The 20,890-nt window shown below is 36.2% G+C and overlaps 1 protein-coding gene across 1 annotated transcript; it reads right to left on the bottom strand.

Moving 5' to 3' along the window:
- Positions 1–3,963: 3,963 nt before the first annotated feature.
- LOC144977261 (translocon-associated protein subunit alpha-like) lies at positions 3,964–17,139 on the bottom strand. Its single transcript, XM_078922293.1, has 9 exons — positions 16,942–17,139; positions 14,659–14,795; positions 14,079–14,175; positions 13,138–13,265; positions 12,525–12,656; positions 11,939–12,018; positions 9,916–9,994; positions 7,415–7,514; positions 3,964–4,919 (listed from the first exon to the last, which is right to left on the bottom strand). Exons 1-9 carry the CDS (start codon positions 17,015–17,017, stop codon positions 4,798–4,800), a joined length of 951 nt encoding a protein of 316 aa, XP_078778419.1. The 5' UTR covers positions 17,018–17,139; the 3' UTR covers positions 3,964–4,797.
- Positions 17,140–20,890: the final 3,751 nt, after the last annotated feature.

Below are 20,890 nucleotides of genomic sequence, written 5' to 3'. Positions count from 1 at the left end.
AGATGATTTATAAGACAAAAAATATCATCTCCCAAAACTCTTAACTATACATTTGATTGGTTCCCTCCCAGTCAGGTCCAAGGACAAAACCAAGAAATCTCATTCCAAGACAATGACAAAGACAGAATCTACCGACTTCAGGTCCCATCAACCTGCAAGCAGACAAAAATTATCACGGACAAGCTTGGAGTGGTGGATTTTCAAGCGATCAATGGCTAGCTCAATACATTTAGACTGAAATGGCTTTGTCTTTAACTTTAAAACAAAGATTTTAAAAAGTTGTATCAGGTAATTATCTTATACCAGCGCCTGCTGCTAGCACTTTCATATAATATTATCTTTAAATTTAAAGTAGCGAGTGATGAGTCGGCTGAGTACTATTTATGATCAAAACAATGACAATAAATGCCGGAGCGTGAAAGTGTAACTGAAAAGTAAAACCTTTTTCAACCATCTTGAAAATCCTGGAATAACGACATCATTTTCTGGTCCAAGCGATGTCATTGTACTGTACTTAGTTTGAGATCATCTAAGTCTCATCCAGACACAGACTGAAGAACATGAACCCACGAAGAGAGAGGGACAGAGTTTTATTGTTTTAATTTTTAAGGGTTTTACGACGCGTGCAACACATTAAGGTCATATTTGCGCCAGTAAAAAGGAAGAAAATTGGATAGTGAAAACATTCTAGATGTACAATTAAAAGGACTTGATGAAAAAGTAAGACAAAGAGAAATTGTACAAATAGGGAACAGATGTAGATTCCAAGAGCACACTATTAGTAGTGTAGGGTACTTAGTTTGAGATTACCTAAATGTCTCACCCAGACAAAAGCACAAGATCCCACTAAGACTAAGAGGAACACACTCAAATGTTTAGTTACAAATCATATGTTAAAAATAAAAAATAACAGATGCTTTACAAAGGAAAAAAAAATCGTCTCCCAACTATATACATTCGACTGTTTTCCTCCCAGCCAAGGTCTCTGGTCAGAGTCAGGACAAAACTAGTAATCTCATTCCAAGACGAAGTCAGAAAGCAATTGGAAAACAGGTATAGGGCTGTAGAAGACACAGCAAGTTCCTCCCTGCCCACTATGGGAGGTCAGGAACCCCACCCAGAAGGGACAGAGTCAAATGTTCACAAACCATGATTCAAAACAAGAACATAGCAGAGATGATTTACAAGAGGAAAAATTACTCCCTTAAACTAACTACTAACTATACATTCGACTTTTTCCACCACAGCCAAGGACCTGGACAAAACTACAGTCCAGTCCAGATAATTCGAAATCTGATTAACCGAATTTCTTTTAAATCGAAGAAAATACGATGTAATGAATTATTTTCTTCTTTTTCTATATAAAATATTCATGGTTAATTCGAATTCGAACAGTCTCTCTTTATTCGAAGTGCAAGTGCTTGCCCATCACTAAAAAAAACAACTCTGGGGTCATAACGAACTGCCTGTTCTCCGTATCCACCCTCCCACGCGTTTTAATGACTGAGTTGACTAATAATAATAATAACTAGACCCCTGAGGCATGTAATGGCGTGTTGTTCCCTCTCCGTCCCACCAACCCTCTCTTTCTCCAAATTGACCAGCTGTCTCGCATCATCCCTCTCTCCTTCTCGCGCTCTCATCACTAAGACTAACTTGTGGTCTGCTGGCCGCTGGCTAACAAAGGGGGTTGGTTATAAATAGATCTAACACACAGTGATAACCACAAGCTGACCAATACACGGCATGAACAATCATAGGCCACACCCCACTCCACGCGTTTCTCTTTCTCTTCTGTGCTGTCTTTCTTTATTGATCGATGGATCTAGATCTAGAAGTAGAGGGCCTACACAGCATGCAGTGTTAACTACTACTCTGTGCTATTGTGTAGCTTGTAAGTGTAAGGGCCAGGGCCAAAGCATACGTGTACAACAAGGGTACAACAATGTGTAGTCTTCCTTTCTTTGTTGTACAACTTGGCTTTCTACTCAAGCAGTAGTTATTTCCCTTGTTTGGAGACAAATCGAATTCTGATAAATAGAAGTCATTTGCTTTTCCCACCCAATTCGAATTATCAGGACTGCACTGTAATCCCATTTTGTGACAAAGACAGAAAATAACATGTGGGACGAGACATGACGCCTGATACATGATAATACATTCTTTCGGACAAAACGCCGTTAACAGCCTGGTAGTCATTTTACACCAGGGTATGGTGAGAGAATTTAAGTCAAGAACCTCTTCCAACTATGCGCCAAGCAAGGCTCAAACCCAGGACCTTCCGATCCGAAAGCGAGTGTCATACCTAAACCACATAGCCGCACGGAAATCAAACTCGGAAAAACGGGGGATACAAGACGCAGCGAACTACCTCCTACCCACAAGGGGAGAGAGACAGAAAGCAAGTTGGAAAACATATAGGGGAATAGTGGACACAGTTTATGCCTCCTGACCACCATGGGAGGACAAAAGACCCTTCCCAGTATATGTCGTTCTAAAAAAGTAATCTCACCAGAGCTGCAACACTGCAAAAATTGAGCAAGTCAGCAATAAAGCTTTAGCAGAATCCGCAAAAAAAAGATAACACTCTCAGAACACCTCTTGTTGATCCCAAATTTTATGGTCTTTAAGCGTCTTCCATTGATAATGGATAAAGTCAAACAATATCTCTGGTCCAACAGTGTTGACTTTAACAGGATTCCACTGTACTTAGCCCTAGCGGAAGACCTAAAAAAAAAGTACACACCCTGCAGCAATGACTATCCCGCACAAATCTTTGGGTCTCTTTTTCGCTCACGAAGTGCCCAAATTTGCGTCAAAATATGGGACGAAGCTGTTTCGTATATGCTATTTAAAAAAATTAATTACGACGCTGTTTATCGATGAATATGACTGAAAGTTGGCACACAGTTAGAAAAAAGGTCATTTTAGATTGTCAAACGACAAAACTCGTGCGATTACCAGAAGACCGTTAAAAATAGATTTTTACTCTTTGGAGTAAAATATTTCTAAAAATACCGGGCGTAGAGGTTTTGTCGTTGACAAGGTAATACATGAACATTTCTCCTTTTTGGTTGTAAAATTTCATATGAATATGACGAGTACCTACTTTTCCCGTATCTTACAAAACACCATCCTAATTTGCTCTTCAAGTTTCAATCTTTTAATCCACTTATTACGCAAGATACAACCAAAGGTCGAAAAAAATTCCGAAAAAGCGTCCCATATTTTCGCGGTTTTTTCCTCTTTGCGGGTTATCCAAATAAATGACACCTTTGAAACTGCATAACTTGTTTATTTATGAATGGATTTTCAAAATTCAAAAACATGTTTACTCAGTGGAGATAGGGCTTTGGTTTTAGACAAAAATTTTCCTCAAAAAGAGAAAAAAACATTTTTCATAGTCATTGCTCATTGCTACACCTTGCCCCCTGAAATCTGTTTTTGTTTTCAAGGGATTTTACGGCAATTGCAACACATTTCGGTTATACCAGCGCCAGTAAAAAGGAAGAAAATGGGATAGTAAAAAGTTCTAGAGTTACAATTAAAGCACCCAAGTATAAGCAAGACAAAGTGGAATTGGATCAAATAGGGAATAGATGATTCCAAGAGCACACTATCAGTGTACTTGATTTGATATCACTAAATGTCTCATCCAGACATAATCACAGGTCCCCAAAAAAGAGGAACACAATTGTTTACAAATCATAAAATATGTAAAAGGAAAAATAATACAGTGCATAACAAAGAGATGATTTACAAGGGAAAAAAAATATCATCTCCCAAAACTATAATTATACATTTGACTGTTTCCCTCCCAGCCAGGACAAAACCAAGTAATCTCATTCCAAGACAAAGGCAGAACGCAAATTGGAAAACAGATATAAGGGGATAGAAGACAGTAAGTGCCGCCCCCTGAAAGCACTTTGATTCTTACTATAAAGTAAACAAAAAAGGCTTAAGTATAAATAACACTTTAGAAAATTTAATGAGTGGCACTGAACATCTGACATGAATTGCGTTCCCAGTCATTCTCACATCACAAACTGCTAGTAATGTCCATTCACTTCACGGCCATTTAACATTCACATATCATCAAGCAAATATAACACAATGGAATGGAACATGGTCAGTGTGAACGATCATATATTTCAACCCTGTCATATCTATAAAAAAAAAAATCCCTCCACCTACAAATCAAATAAACAATGTAAAAAAAGAAAGAAAGAAAAACGAAACACTTGACATAATAAAATGACAACTTTGGCCAGTCACATATCACAAATGTATTATATAAACGCAAAGAAATACACTGAACATTTACAATTGGTCTCAAAAGACACACATTGCATCAATCTCACAGACATTCAAACACTAATGTGTGCATCAAATTCATTCTTCCTTGGAAGATCATGACACCTAAAGTCTGTCCAAATCACAGCAAGAGACACCAGTTTAAATCATCTTTCTCTAATTATCATTCCTCAAACATGCATATTGGTGGTAAAAAACTGAATTGGCAGCAGTATAAAATTGTAAACTACAAATGTCAAAGACTAGTCGTCAGTTTTTAGAGCCCCAACAAAATTCTGATACTGACTAAAATCAAGTGAATAATTTTCTTTTTTAAAATAAAAACTAAATTAAGAACTAATAAGCCAATTAGTTCAGGTATGAACAAGAAAAATTTGTTATGATAAATTAGAAAGGTCTTGGTAATAAAGCGAATGTTCGGACTGCTATTAATGTTGGGTGTATTTCCAGTCTGATCTGCCTCTGCTCTAGAGAAGATGATGTTTATTCTTCTCCGAATCCGGATGACCTCAGGTTGCGTCTCTGCCGTGGTGACTGCTTCGAGGACTTGGAATTCTGCTTCCCATTGGACTTTGGGGACTTTGGGGAGCGACGGGGGGACTTGTCTGGGGGGGGGGGGGGGGGGGGGGGGGGGGGGGAATTGAAAAAACAAAACCATCAATTGACATGACCAAACAATGGGTGTCGGATTTTTAAAAATCCCTGTTCTCAGCTCTCTATTGCCTTAGTAAATAAAAAATGCATTCAATGGACATTTTTTTTTTAAAGGATTTTACAGCGCTTGCAACACATTAAGGTCATATCAGCACCAGTAAAAAGGAAGAAAATGGGATAGTAAAAAGTACTAGAATTACAATTAAAGCAGCCAAGAGAAAGTAAGACAAAGGGGAACTGGGACCAAATAGGGATCAGATGTAGAATCCAAGAGCATACCACCAATGTACTTAGTTTGAGATCACCTATAAGTCTCATCCGGACACATGCACAAAATCCAACAAAGAGGAATACACTCAAATGCTTACATTATTCAATAAAAATAACAAATATAATAATGCATAACAGAGAGATGATATACAAGGAAAAAAATATCATCTCCCAAAACAATAACTATGCATTTGACTGTTTCCCTCCCAGCCAGGAAAAAACCAAGTAATCTCATTCCAATACAAAGACAGAAAGCATGTTGGAAAACAGATATAAGACACAGTATGTACCTCCCTGCCCGCTATGGGAGGTCAGGATCCCCACCCAGATTCAATGGGCATCCTATCTCGTTAAATCACATTAAATGAGATCAATTCGGCCTGAGAAATGCTACCCACAAACTGACACAAGTATTCCATTATTTGTTTTGCTCTCCTTTAACACAAGAGTGATTGATGTTGCCTAATGCACATTTTAAAAATATCCACATTAGCACAATGCTACTCTAACCGTGTAGAGTACAAAGTACCCAACTTGCACTTAACCAATCCATCTCCACCATTATCCGTGCCGGTAATAACAGGTTAATTTCTCAACACTCTGTCTGCCCAACAGAATGGATAATTGGTTCTAGAAACAGTCTGGCACATAATGTTGGAGAAACAAGACAGGACTAAGAAATATCAGGCAAAATCCAGACCTGCCAACCTTCCCAGGATGAAAAGTGTATTCCATGACCCTAAAAAATGTATTTTTAGAACAAAAAAGTGCGCACTATAAAAAAAATTATATAAAAGCTAACATCAATCCCAAATCAAAATAAACTCTGATCTTCATCATTCAAGCAATCTCTAGTGATTACAAAATTATCGATTTATCAAGAAACTAAAACTTAATGGCCATTTAAAATAAGCACAAGGCTCAGAAATTGCAATATCAAAGGAAATTGCTTTCGAAACACTCAAAGAAATGACCAAAAGACCCTTAACATGGTAGTATTGATGCTAGTGTCAGTGGAAGAAGTGTTGGTTGTAGCGATGGTGCTCTAGTGGTGATGATGAAGCGGTGGTGGTAGAAGTGATGTGGTGGTGGTTGTGGCAGTGATAATGCTGTGATGGCAGTTGTAGAAGTGGGGATGTCATGATGATGATATCTGCTAGCCCAGTACATCAGATATGAGAAAGTTTTGAGATAAAATATCTGGGAGAGTGGTCTTCAATTCAATAGATGACAATTTACAACAGTAGCAAGATATTTTCCATATATGTTATCTAATGATCCACATCTCTCTCTCTCTCTCTCTTTTTTTTTTTTTGGAGCATTCATTACTACTACTACTACTACTCCTCCTCCTACTACTACTATTACTTCTATAAACTACTAATACTATTACTTTGGTCAAATGATGGGAAATTCGCAAAGTACGTAATATGCAGAGACAAGTTAAATACTTCTAAATGGTTCTAAAAAAATCATTTTGAACCAAATACCGATCCTAAAGCTGCCCACTTTGTAATTCAAGACTCGTACAAAATAATAAAGAAAAAAAAAATCATTATAAATTTTATAAATCAAAATAGAGTAATTTAGTTATTATAAAGGGAAAAATCCCATTTATGTTTAAGTTAATTAGCAATACAGTTTTTAATTGAAGGCTTCATAGTCAAAGATGTGAGTTCAATTATATTTTCACTTAGAATCTTCTATTTAACAAGTGGCAACAGTTTAAATGTGGTCTGAGACTATTAAAGTATAAAACAAGCTTATATGCATAAGTCAATGCAAATCCTCAAAAATGTATGAGAAAAATATTGGTGAAAACTGGCATCATATAAGCAACTGAAATGATAACTTTAGTATTAAATGTGATGCATCATTCATTCAGAAACACAGTCAACAGTTGTACGACATGTGTGTATCAATGCATTATCTACATCATTCACATCACATAGCTTTTAAAAAATCGTATTTAATCCACGAAAATCGTATCCGTGTATTTGGGGTCCAAAAATCGTACTAAAATACAATTAATCGTACTGGTTGGCAGGTCTGAAAATCATGGATATTTTTTACCACCTGCCTAAAAATTTCACAGAAAATGCGAGTTAGTGTAACAATAATATAAAGCTATAAACTAAACTACTGTTAAATCCAATGTTATGTGGAGAACACTCACTTAAAGCCTGCAGTGTTTCCTTTGGGATCCAGTCATAGTCTATATCAGAGTTCTGGGTTCCCATCTCCAACTTCCTTCTAGGCCTAGACAGATGTTTTCTCTGGATGGAAAAAAAGACAAAAGAAAAACATTGGAATGAAATGCTAAAATTTAATTTATGACACACAATAAAGAACAGCAAAGAGACTCCCTACCCTCAATCCAAATCCATCCTAAAACAACAAATGTAGGAGATATCTAAAAGTACAACCAGATTGTAATGTCCAAGCCATACAGTAGCTCAATCTCCATAACGATATAGCAATCCCTCAGGAAGATTTAGGCTGATGATGTACAACCTGATCTGCCGTATATTTGCATTGTGTAGGGAATTTCAATAGATGGATTTATCAACATGTGTTCTGAAAGAAACTAATTGGAGAGGGTAGGGGAAAGTGCTCTTTTCCACCGTCAAAAATTTATTTAAAAGGGGAGGAAGAGGCAAATGTAGCTTTCAAAATGTGCACATACAGAAAACATTTCTGAATCTATATATGAGACTATACATATTGGGTACAAATAAACAAATGTAGAAGATATCTTTAAGTACAGCCAGGCTGAACTGTCCAAACCATACAGTAGCTCAATCTCCATAACGATATAGCAATCCCTCAGGAAGATTTAGGCTGATGATGTACAACCTGATCTGCCGTATATTTGCATCGTGTTGGGAATTTGAAGTGGATTTATTGGCATACAGACAGCTGAATGCAAATAGCTGGGAGGGGTAGGAGGAAAGGGCTCTTTTTCAATGTCAAAAATTTCTTGTAACACCAATTTACAACAAAAAAAAGTGGGGAGGAGGATTTACCTTTCAAAAACTTTTACTTAAAGATAAAATCACTGAATTGGCAAGACTACAATGGTTACAAAATCAAAAAATGTAGGAGATATCTAAAAGTACAACCAGACAAATGTCCAAGCCATACAGTAGCTCAATCTCCATAATGTTATAGCAATCCCTCAGGAAGATTTAGGCTGATGATGTACAACCTGATCTGCCGTATATTTGCATGTTGGGAAAATTAAAGTTAATACTTTGGTATAACATTTTACATCTAGATGGGATTGGGGAGAATGATATTTTTACTGTCAAAAATGTCTGGAACAGTCTGTTTTTAAGGGGTTTATGGCGCTTGCAACACATTTAGGTTATATCAGCGCCAGTAAAAAGGAATAAAATAGGATAGTAAAAAGTTCTAGAATTACAATTAAAGCACCCAAGAAAAAGTAAGACAAAGGGGAACTGAGAACAAATAGGGATCAGATGTAGATTCCAAGAGCATACCACCAATGTACTTTGAGATCACCTATAAGTCTCATCCGGACACAAGCACAAAATCCAACAAAGAGTAACACACTCAAATGCTTACATTATACATTAAAAATAACAAATATAATAATGCATAACAGAGAGATGATTTACAAGGAAAAAAATATCTCCCAAAACAATAACTATGCATTTGACTGTTTCCCTCCCAGCTAGGATTCCGGCCAGTGCCAGGACAAAACCGAGTAATCTCATTCCGAGAGAAAGACAGAAAGCATGTTGGAAAACAGATATAAGGGGATATAAGACACACTATGTGCCTCCCTGCCCGCTATGGGAGGTCAGGATCCCCACCCAGTGTCTGGAACACAAACACACATAAACAATTTGGCTCAACCATCTCCAACATATGTTACGTACCAGGCCTACATAAGCAAACATCCACAAAGTGTAGAAGATATCTTAAAGTAGAACTAGACAAATGACCATGCCATACAGTAGCTCAATCTCCAGAGGGATTTAGCAATCCCTCAGGAAGATGAAGGCTGGTGATGGTCCGTATTACAAACGATTAAGTTCAAGAGACATCTAAAAATACAAACAGAGAAGTACAAGCCACACAGATGGGAATCCCTGTCTAAAAGGCAAGGAAATGTTTTTCTGCTTGTTTTTATTGTATCACTACATTCCATCAAAGAAGGTGGGAGAGGGGGGACATGGTCCAAAATGTCTTTTTATTTATACATATAGTATATATATATATATATATATAGTATATATATATATATATATATATATATATATATATATATATATATATATATATATATATATATATATATATATATATATATATATATATATATATATATAAATCTGGAACAAATCAACAAATGTAGGAGACATCTAAAAGTACAACCAGACTGAAACGTCCTTGCCATACAGTAGCTCAATCTCCATAATGTTATAGCAATCCCTCAGGAAGATTTAGGCTGATGATGTGCAACCTGATCTGCCGTATATTTGCATGGACTTCTTTTTGATTTGTGTGTTTGTGTGTGTGTGTGTGTGTGGGAGAGAGAGAGAGAGAGAGAGAGAGAGAGAGAGAGAGAGAGAGAGAGAGAGAGAGAGAGAGAGAGAGAGAGGGAGGGAGAGAGGGAGAGAGTCATGTTACAAATAAACGATGACTTACCCCATATGTCAAGAATAACTGATGAGCTCCAAACAGAAGCAAAATAACAATGGCGATCAAAAAGATGTACATGAAGAACCTGTGAGGAAAATAGAAAAATTTGATAAAATCAATAAAATTGCACATAAAGTATGAAGCTGGGTTCTTAAAGGTCAACATTGAAACATGTAATATTGATATGTTCTAAAATTTGTGAAAGACATCTACCGACATATACATATATGCAGGTCTGACATCCGAAACCACTAGTTTAACAGATACTTCATAGAAAATGCTAATTGGGAAGACTGACCTGCTCCCAATCTGTAGCAAACATGACGACCTCCCAAGAGGCCTTCATTTGGGACACAGCATAAAAATTTTGATCATCGTGAAAAATCTCAAAGTCTAACCCAGGCACTACAACGGAAACCTAATATAGCAGGGGTAGCGAGAGATGGACAGGGAGATCAGAAATTTTTTTTTGACTGCACCCAGGATTGATCTCAGTCTCTTTGTGTGTGAAGCGAGCGCTCTACGAACTCAGCTATCGGGGACCTCTACTTTAGCATTACATAGGAGAATAAAAAAATTTTAATAATTAGGTGAAACTTAGATGCCTGTTGCAAACTACATGCAAATTGTCTTGTTTGATAAAATCAAATAGGCAATGAACACTTGACTAGGCAGTGACTGAAAGAGGCCTTAAAGGTTATGCTTATGAAAATTTCAGTGCCTGGCTTGGCTAAACAACTGCGAGATGCTCTTTATTGAACTATAAAAACTATAAGCAAATTAGCAAAAACTAAGGATGCCTAAGTCAGCCAGAAAATATAAAAAAATAACTAAAAATAGAATCATTATATAGAAAGCGAAAATGTTGGAAAGATCTACCCTCTCCTGCCAGATACAGGAGAGGTCAAACTTCTTCCCACAATAATGTAGCAAATATGAGGACTGTATTCAAGGATATTAAATCCAACAAGAATCCTCCTTTTGCAAAATGATGAGCATACAATCTGCGTCCTTTTGACATTATGAGACAAATTTGTGCTTTTAAGTTTAAATCCAAAAAAAAAACCAACTAATTTTTATCCATGATAATAATATTTATTTAATTGCTACAGTCAATTCCTTCAAATATGTAATAGATTTTAATTTTCAAAAAAGAAAGCACATTAAGGCCATCCAAAACAATTTAGTACTTACTATTCACAAGTTATCTCTGGTTCCATAATTTCAACTTCGGAATACGAAATTTCCATTGTCTAAAGTTTGTGTAATGACAAGATTTTTGTCAAATTGGGAAGCATATTTGTGCACCTTTTCTAAATGCTATCCATTCCAACCATGACAATAAACTAATTACTTGAGCAAAGAGAACAACTATCAGTCCAAAGCTAAGTGAGCAGATCTACTATACATTCCTTTTTCCTTTCCATCAATTGACTTACACAAGAGTCAATTATATTACATCAATCTTTATCTGCAAGTAAAAGTTCTGTACACTCACTTTACCTATCCAAACCAATCTAGGGCTTCTTTCTCACCCATTCCTCTGGCACCCCCATCCAGATGCAACACTCACTCTGTGCCCCCTTCCCTACAATAGTCAAGTCCCTATAACCCAGATCTCTCCATTTTCCGGACAGCATGCATGGGAACTTATCTATATCTTTTTTTTAGCACACTGTAGTCTGAAATTATGTTTCCGGACCCAAACACACATTGGGAACAAGCCATTACAATATAGAGGATTTATGATTCTATAATTTGAATGTCACACAGACAACCCATCCACCTCATGCAGCTGAGCACAGGTTTCAAAAAATGACACACGAGACATGACGATTTTCCAGCTGAACTACCGCTTAGCTGACAGCAAAAAGAGCGGAAAATTTCTGAAAAAATCCTAAAATCCCAGAATTCGCTGATCACCTAGTTATTATGCTTTGCACATAGACCTCAGATTTGTCTTATCCCAAAATACAACTAGGAAAAAAATAATCCGATGATGCTCCAAGACCAATTTCTGAAAACTTACGTTTCACCATCTAGACCATCATCAGGTTCTGTCACTTGAATAGTTTCATTGAACACAGCTGTTTGAAACACATTGCCTTCCTGAAAAAAAAAAGTCAATAATAATGATAAACCAATTTGTTTTTAAAGGTTTTATGGGCTTGCAACACGTTTAGGTCATTTCAGCGGCAGTAAAAAGGAAGAATAAGAGAGAAAAGATTCTAGAATTAAGAGCAAAAGGACATGAGAACAAGTAAGACAAAGGGGAATGGTTCAAATTGGGAACAGATGTAGATTCCAAGAGCATACCATAAATTTGAGATCACCTAAAAGTCTCACCCTGACACCAACACTAGATTTCACCAAGAGGAATACATTCAATTGTTTACAAAATACATCCAAAACAGAATATATAACTAACAATACACAACAAAGAGATAATTTACAAGGGAAAAAATATCATCTCTCAACTAAAATTAAACATTTGATTGTTTCCGTCTCAGCTAAGGGCCAGGACAAAACCAAGTATCTCACCCTAAGGGAAACACAAATTGTGAAAATTCCTCATGCAAAGCATGCTTACAAAAGAAATGATAAAAGACACTCACAGCATCTTTATAATTGAGAAGGATAGAAAGTCCAAAAGGTCTTGAGCTGAATGCCTCGTTAGGATTGAAACCATACTCAAAGGTGGCCTGTCTTCGTGGCTCAACAACACTGTTGAAATAGATTGTAGTGAACTGTGGAAGATAGAATAAGTACAAACATGCTATATGGAAGATAATAAAAATCCATAGTCTATACTAATAAAAAAACAACAAAATTGATAAAAGCAATTTAATACCAAGTTTATAGACTAAAAAAAAAATCAACATCAATTGTGCAGCTGCATTTATTTCCTGTTTTCAACTTTCAACAACTACCCATAACCCCATTTCACAATGCATGATGCAATTCTTATCTTACCAATTAATGAGATGGATCAAATTGGCAGGTAGGAATGTATAGATGCTATTTAACAGCTCAAAAATGTCCTGCCGGCCTTGGTACCATTCCTCATCACGTGAATGTCAATACAAGAGAACCAAACAATTTCAACAAATGATGCTACATGCAAAAATTCTCAGTCGTGTTTTGGAAACCATTGCCTATAAAAATTTCCAATTTCTTGCTGCTTGAAAAGCCCCCCAAAAAAAGCCTGGGTATTATCATTTTACTTACATTCTGCAAAAAGAAGGAGAAATCCTGTGGATATCTAAAAGAAGCTTCCATGCTATCCACAATGAAGTCCAGGTTTCCTTTGTTGGTAAAACCAACCAAAATACGAACTGGCTTGCCAGCAGGCAATTCTGCAATAGTGAGAAATAATATCCACTGAATACACAAAATATCAAGATTAAAATTTTGGTTTAGCTTAGAACAAAGGTTGTGCAACGGATCATGGGTTGACCGGTAAAAAGTGAGAAATTATGAGAAACTGGACTTCTTTGGGGAAGGTTATGCATATTTATGAGTACCAACAGAATTGTATGTATAATATGTTAATAGCTTCAAAATCAATTAATTATTTTATGACATGAAGAGCTGATGTCAAATCTTGGAAAAACGTGCCCTATAATCAATATCAGGACTACACTAAGGGGCCAATTTCTAACTTTAAACAAAATAAATTCGAATTCAGAAATCTGCCCACTGTATCATTATGTATTTCACCATACACAGACCACAAAAATCTGCTGTTTCTTCCCGTCTCAGAGATAAAAATGACAATTTTATGATACATGAGTGCCGTAAAGGACATTCAGATCATTCATTCTCACACTCTTATTTACGCTCTCACTTATCTAAGATGTACGAAATAATGTTAAATCTACATTTTAAAATATTAATCCACGCGTTCAATAAATAAGTGACATTTGACCATTCCTATTTGTAGCAGAAGAATGATTTAGTGTTCTATGCTTTAAGTGCAGTAACCTATAATGTCTATTGCTCCATTTGATTTGAGGGTATTATCCAATTCAATTTCGTATTACACACAGGTTTGAACATGGTTTCAAATTCATATCTTTTTTTTTTTTCTTTAAATCAGCAAAAATACATTTTTACAAAAATCAAATCTTGCAAAATCAAAAAGAAATTTTATGAGTAGGTGAACTCACCAAGTGGGTTGGCTGGTTTGGTGAAATGGGTGTATGTGTCAGCATCAGGTGATGGTTTAAGGGTTTGATCCTCATCTTCACTTTCTTCTGGTTCTTCCTGAAAAATTCAATTATATCAAAAAGCAAAAATTTAAAGGTTGCATACAAATATTAGAACCAACAGAAATAGAATTCTGGTGTTACCAAAAGATTTTTTTTAAATGAGCATATTTCATATGTCCCTACATATATAATTGTACTGTAAATTTCCCTTGGTGAATCTTGGCTTCATTGAATAAAACACACAATTCTATACTGATTGTTAAGTCAAACCGATCTAAGCGATTCCCTCACGAGAGGCCATACAAAGAAAAATTACTCTCAATCCTGGACAAGACCAGAAAGCCACAATTTAATTTTAAGCAAAGAGATGTTTTCCTTAGGTGAGACAAAATGCTAGTCTAGTGAGTTCAACAAATCATTAGCAACTTTTATGTGACACACTCCAAAGCATATGGATTTGGGGCCATCTAACCCATATTACTAAAAAACGACCTAACCTATATTACTAAAAAAGTAAGCTGTAAAAAAGATGCTTTACTTTATCAGTTGGAGCAGCTTCTGTATCTCCTGCATCGTCATCCGAGGAATCAGTCTCTACAGTGGCTTCTGTTTCATCTTCCTCTCCTTCCATGGAGTCTTCCTTTGCAGCAAAGGCCATGTTTCCTGCACTGTCCTCTGAAAAAAATGAGATATAATCCTCACATTAAAAAATGAAACATGAAAATAATTTTCTGGGCTGTTTAACCTTTCAACTATATTTATCCGAACACAACCAGGAACCTAACCATTTTCACCGAGCGAGCAGTAACAGTGATGCAAGTGGGGTTTCAACGTCAATTAAGCATCCAGATACCGATATTTTGTCAAATGTGCAAAGATAAATGGGCCATCAAAAACCATATCTTAATTTTGGATGTGGGATAAAAGCTTCCAAAGTAAAGATTAGCCACCAGTTACAAACAATGCCTTTTCCATTTCAACCAGTAATCAGTTTATCGAGAGATGCCCAGTGGGGAAATTCAGTCACAGATTTTGTTGAGCTTGTTGATGTTGCAATTGGCAATGGCAGGTAATGATTCGTAATGTAAGATTTAGTAAAATCGTCATAACCGTGGAGCCAGGTATCCTACATCAAAGAGCAAGGAATCATAACAAATGTTTTAAAGAGGCCTATTTATCTATGTAAAAACTAATTCCTAATTATTTACTTTCTTATTCAAGAAAAAATATCAAGACTACCGAATTTAAAAGCTTGCTGATACTGATACATTCAGGGTACCGTGAATATAGCCTCACAGGCAACATTCAGAATGCATTGAACATCAGTCATAGTCATAGCCACTGCAAATCTACAAACTTTGCATTGTCCAGTTCTTAAAATTGGTTTTACATGGGAGTGTCTATGTACACTGTATCCAGGCACCTAGCCTCAGGATCTATGTACACGGTAGCTCCTGTAACTGGTTTGCCGCTACAATGCAAGCAATGGATGGACCTCGCTCTGTGTGTGTTATTTATAAAAATCAAACAATACAATTTAACCCATTAAAGGTGAGATTCAAGGGAACCGTGTACGTAGATCCTGAGGCTAGATGCCCGGTTAGTAACGAAAATAATGATACCAAAAAAAATGTGATATTCCTCTTTATTATAATGAAGTTATGCATCTTTAATTGATGAACCCCCTAAAACTTTTAGTAAAAAGCGAACGGCAATTTCCAGTCACAACTTTCTTATGGGCGAGTTGGGTCACAATTTCAATCAATTTGAATTTCGCTGTGATTATCCCCAGACACCTGTCTGGGGATAATGAAAATTCGTTATCCCCAGACACATATTTGAAACTCCGCTCTTTTACACAATTATCCACATTCCAGAATATGGAATGTTTCCGAATGCACATAGAAAAAGGGAAAGTTAATAAAATATCTATAAAAACATAAAATTAACCAACATTAAATCAGTTGTTCCTACATATACACAATATGCGTCGACTTCGAAGAGGGTGTCATGGCCGAATGGTTTAGTCGTCTGCCCTGGAAGTTTTACCAGAATCGACGTTATGGGTTCGAATCCTGGTTCCGCCACTTTTTTAAAAAAAATTCTGTCTTCTTTTTACAGAACGTTGCAAGGGATAAATAAATGTCCAATCCATCCTCCCCCCACCCCCTTTTTTTTTTTTTTTTGCTCCGTTTACATATATTTTATTTAACAAGGTGGATAGTATAGAAATGAGACAAGAGACTTCAACATGATAGTCATAGTTGTTTCTGATCTGTAAAGTTTTCCTTTTACCATGAGATGGGAAGGGATGACACTACGACAAAAAAAAAAAAGGGGGGGGGGGGAGAGATGAAAGACACCGAAACATAGGCAGATTCTTCAAACCTTATTTTAAAGTTAAACGGTCTTTATTGTGATCTTAAATTATCAATTGTAATCGTTAGCTATTAAGGTACTAGTAGTGTGACACAAAATAGCACTTCATTCTAGCAATAATGCCAGCAGGGCAGTGGCAAGAGTAAGTCACCAGTAACCACTGCCACTGTGGATATTGTCAATGGAAATCATTGGCATCGACGAATCAGAATCAGAAAAGCCAAGTCTACCTACATATAAAAGTTTAAAACTGGTGATTATGACCTCTGCCTCTGCAAAAGAAACAATTTGAATTGAATTACAAATATGAAACAGATCAGTCCTTGGTGAGGGGAGGGGGATTGCACAAAGATAACATATGACGACTGCGACAGCAAACACTATTATTGCCACGTAACAAACAGAAGACGGAATAAATCGACTAGCGACAAACCCGAATTACCTTGTCCAGCAAAGAACACAGTTGATGGAGCTATCAGCAGTAGCAGCAGAAGAAAGTTTTTCACAATTTTCCCCATGATGAACACTTGTTTTCCTTCAGCTGTACGGATTGAAACCGATTGATTTTTTGTCCCTTTACCGGCAAACTGTAGGACGCCTCTCTCGTCGTTTACAATTCTTTTTAAAACCGGAAGATTGTTCTCTCATGGCACAGGAAGTTAAATCTTAGCGTCCTTGACAGCAACTCTCTCTCTCTCTCTCTCTCTCTCTCTCTCTCTCTCTCTCTCTCTCTCTCTCTCTCTCTCTCTCTCTATTGGCGACTTATTCGCCTTTTTATGAATGTACTCTGTCCATGGAGCTCTAGACTCACCTAGACTCTGTCTTATCTCACGCGCTTATCCTTATAGGTCAATATCTTCTTCTTCTTCTAGGTTCCATGCCTGGTCCAGGCTTCGGATACTGCATGAATTATCTCTCTCCATTCCTCCCTGTCTCTTGCTTTTTCAAACAGCTCTTGGATTGTTAGGTTGGTGAAGCCCTTCAGTTGGTCTATGAGTGTTTTTCTTTGTCTCCCCCGGGCGCGTTTACCAGGTATTTTTCCACAACTTGCCAGGTATTCATTCTTATCTTTCCTTACTATGTGTCCGAAAAAGGATAGTTGTCGATCCACTATTAAGGGCATTAGTTTCCTTTGTTGGTATGTTTGTTTTAGCACTTCTTCGTTCGTTTTGTGTGCGGTATACGATATTCTCTGCATCCTTCTCAAGCACCACATTTCAAAAGCTTCAATGTTCTTTTGTGTTTCTGCATTTGTAGTCCAGCTTTCGCATCCGTAGAACAAGATTGGCCACACGTAGCCCAGCCTAATCTGACGCCATTATTTTCCATTTATTTTATCAAACAGAGGTACTGACAAACTGTGCAAAATGACCCTGATGTAAATACAGCCTTGTGCTGATTTCATATAAATTACACGTCGACATTTTTTGTCACAGAGAGAATTTATAATTTGTAGTTAGATTTATTCTAAGCAAGATGCACAAAGTAGGTCTGATAACTGAGCGTAATTACGGACTTGGTTTAACATTGTTGTAATGGACTATTTTGTGTTGTATTTCCGTTACAGTAGTGAGCCCATAATAATTTGGGTTATCAGACCTGCAAATAAGTAGGTACTTACACGTTGGTTCTACGTGTTCCAAGATTTCTGAACTTCCAGTCTGGTGGGCCATAGATTACTATTTTGTTATTCTCTAAGTGATATGAAATTACTGTACCACAAACACCAAACAACATTGTATTACGAATTCAAATTGATAGGAACTTAGTTCTATTCCTGATTACCCCCCATTCCTCCACTATTCATACCATCTCTGGAAAAGGTGAAGATGAATTACCCAAAATTACTGCCAGTACTAAAGAGAGCAGTTTTAATACTGTATGATCTGTTTTGTTTTATCTTTTAGGAAGGGGAGGGGGATTATTTTTGTTTTCTTCGTATAGCTTGCTTAGCAAGTTCTGTCTCGCTTTTTTTTTTTTAATTTACTTTTTATTCTAAAAACTGTTTTGGCCTTTGTAATTCTTCATTGCAAATACCGTGTTTCATTCAAACACCATCTTTAGACTTGTAAAAATCAAGTTGACCCATCTCGAAAACTGTTATGACATAAATGACATAAGGATGGATAACAACATAGCTCTTAAACTTAAGTTAAATACACAATGATAACAGCAGATGATTTGTTGTGACATGTCAAATCTCTCTCTCTCTCTCTCTCTCTCTCTCTCTCTCTCTCTCTCTCTCTCTCTCTCTCTCTCTCTCTCTCTATATATATATATATATATATATATATATATATATATATATATATATATATATATCTCCATCCTTTATATCTATCTACCTATCTATCTATCTATCTTTCTATCTATTTATCTATCTATCTATTGTCTGTCTTATATACCTATATTTACTATATACGGTATTATGTCGGGATAAAAATGATAAGAAATATGATCCTTCAGTTTTTTTAAATATAAGAAGTTGTATTCATTCTTCACCATAACGACTAGAAATGAGCACCAAAAGTGTCATATTTGTGGTTATGAATTAAATTTCCAGAGCTCAGCCCATCCCGACATATTACCGTTTTGCGCCACATTTCGTCCAGCAAAAAGTATACAATTAACAGATGTCTTAATAATGATGATGATACTAATAATAATAATAATAATAATGATAATAATAATAATAATATGATGATGATGATGATGATGATGATGATGATGATTATGGTGATAATAATAATAATAATAATAATAATAATAATAATAATAATAATAATAATAATAATAATGATGATAATAATAATAATCATAATAATAATAAAAATAATAACAACAACAACAACAAATAATAATAATAATAATAATAATAATAATAATAATAATAATAATAATAATAATAATAAAAACAATAATAATAATAATTGTTATCATTATTATTATTATATTATTTTATTATTATTATTATTATTATTATTATTATTATTATTATTATTATTATTATTATTATTATTATTATTATAGACTCTTATAGAGCGCACTGTATCCTCAACCATGAATCTCTTGGCGCTTTACATCAATATAAAACAAGTAAGTACGTGTCATAAAAAAGAAATGTTTTCAATGATTTCTTGAACACAGATAATGATTTGGATTCCCGGATGCTCTGTGGAATGGTACAGACGTACCAAAATGAGAAAAGGACCTTGTTCACGCCTTTGTACGAATGCGTGGGATAGCCAAACGGGGGTGTCATTGGAGGAACGCAACGGTCAGATCGTCGAATATTTCTTTAGGAGTTCTGTGAGGTAGGGAGGGGCAGTGTTTTCCAGACAACGATGAACTAGGACTCATGCTTTGAATATGATCCTTTTCTCAACAGGCAGCTAGTGTAGCAATCTTCAAAGGAGAGGAGTGGCACAGTCAAACCTCCGCCTTCGACATCTGGCAGCATTATTTTGGACCGTCTGTAACCGCCTGAGCTTATTTTCCGAGTCACCAAACAACAGAGCATTACAGTAATCCGGTTTTGAAAATAAAAGAGAAACGACAAGTTTCTTGGTAACATCCTCAGAAATTAATTGTAGAATAGATCCAATTTAAAAAAAAAAACTGACACATCAATGATTGGATCATTGTCTTAATTTGCTGGTCCATCGACAGTTCTGAATCTATGAATGCTCCAAGATTTCTGACTATGTCAATAATATCTAATGACACCCCTCCATCTTCAATTTCTTCTCGTTCCAAAATATTCTATTCCCTACATACATCACCTCCGTTTTGTCGTCATCCAACCATATCCTGTTCCTACCAATCCAATCCCTTGCACTCAGTAAGCATTTTTCACATTTACTAATGACATTATGTAAGTTTTTAGGACATTCAAATCCAAACAGCGTGTCATCAAAGCCCCTGATAACCTTCCAAAGTAGTAGTAGTAGTAGTAGTAGTAGTAGTAGTAGTAGTAGTATTAGTAGTAGTAGTAGTAGTAGTAGTAGTAGTAGTGGCGTATGGCTACACCTCCAAATGTATTTCGTCAACCCAGCTTCTAAAGTCTTCCTCCGCCCTAAGGGTGGTTTCGTAGCCACCTTCAAATGTAGTGACTGGACAGTGGAGGACGATGTGATCGCTGGTCTCTGGGGCTGCCTGACATTTCTGGCAAGTATCACTGTTTCCAAGTTTCCATCTGCACATATTTGATGCAGTTCTGCCATGTCCAGTTAATAGGCGGTTTGAGGAAATCCAGTATTTCCTGGCGTTATTGAATGCAGGCACTCTTTTGGTTGGATCTTTAATGATGTTTCCTCCTTTTGGTGTTTCCCTGTTCCATATTTCTCTCCAGTTTTCCTCCACACTGAAGTCTGAGATTTTTGTTAGGTGGA

Source organism: Berghia stephanieae, chromosome 7 (assembly GCF_034508935.2).
Source record: "Berghia stephanieae isolate SIO BIC M18660-M18661 chromosome 7, UCSD_Bste_1.3, whole genome shotgun sequence".
Classification (NCBI taxonomy): Eukaryota; Metazoa; Mollusca; class Gastropoda; order Nudibranchia; family Aeolidiidae; genus Berghia; species Berghia stephanieae.
Note: the sequence above shows the minus strand (reverse complement) of the source record. Positions and strands in the feature narration are given on the sequence as shown.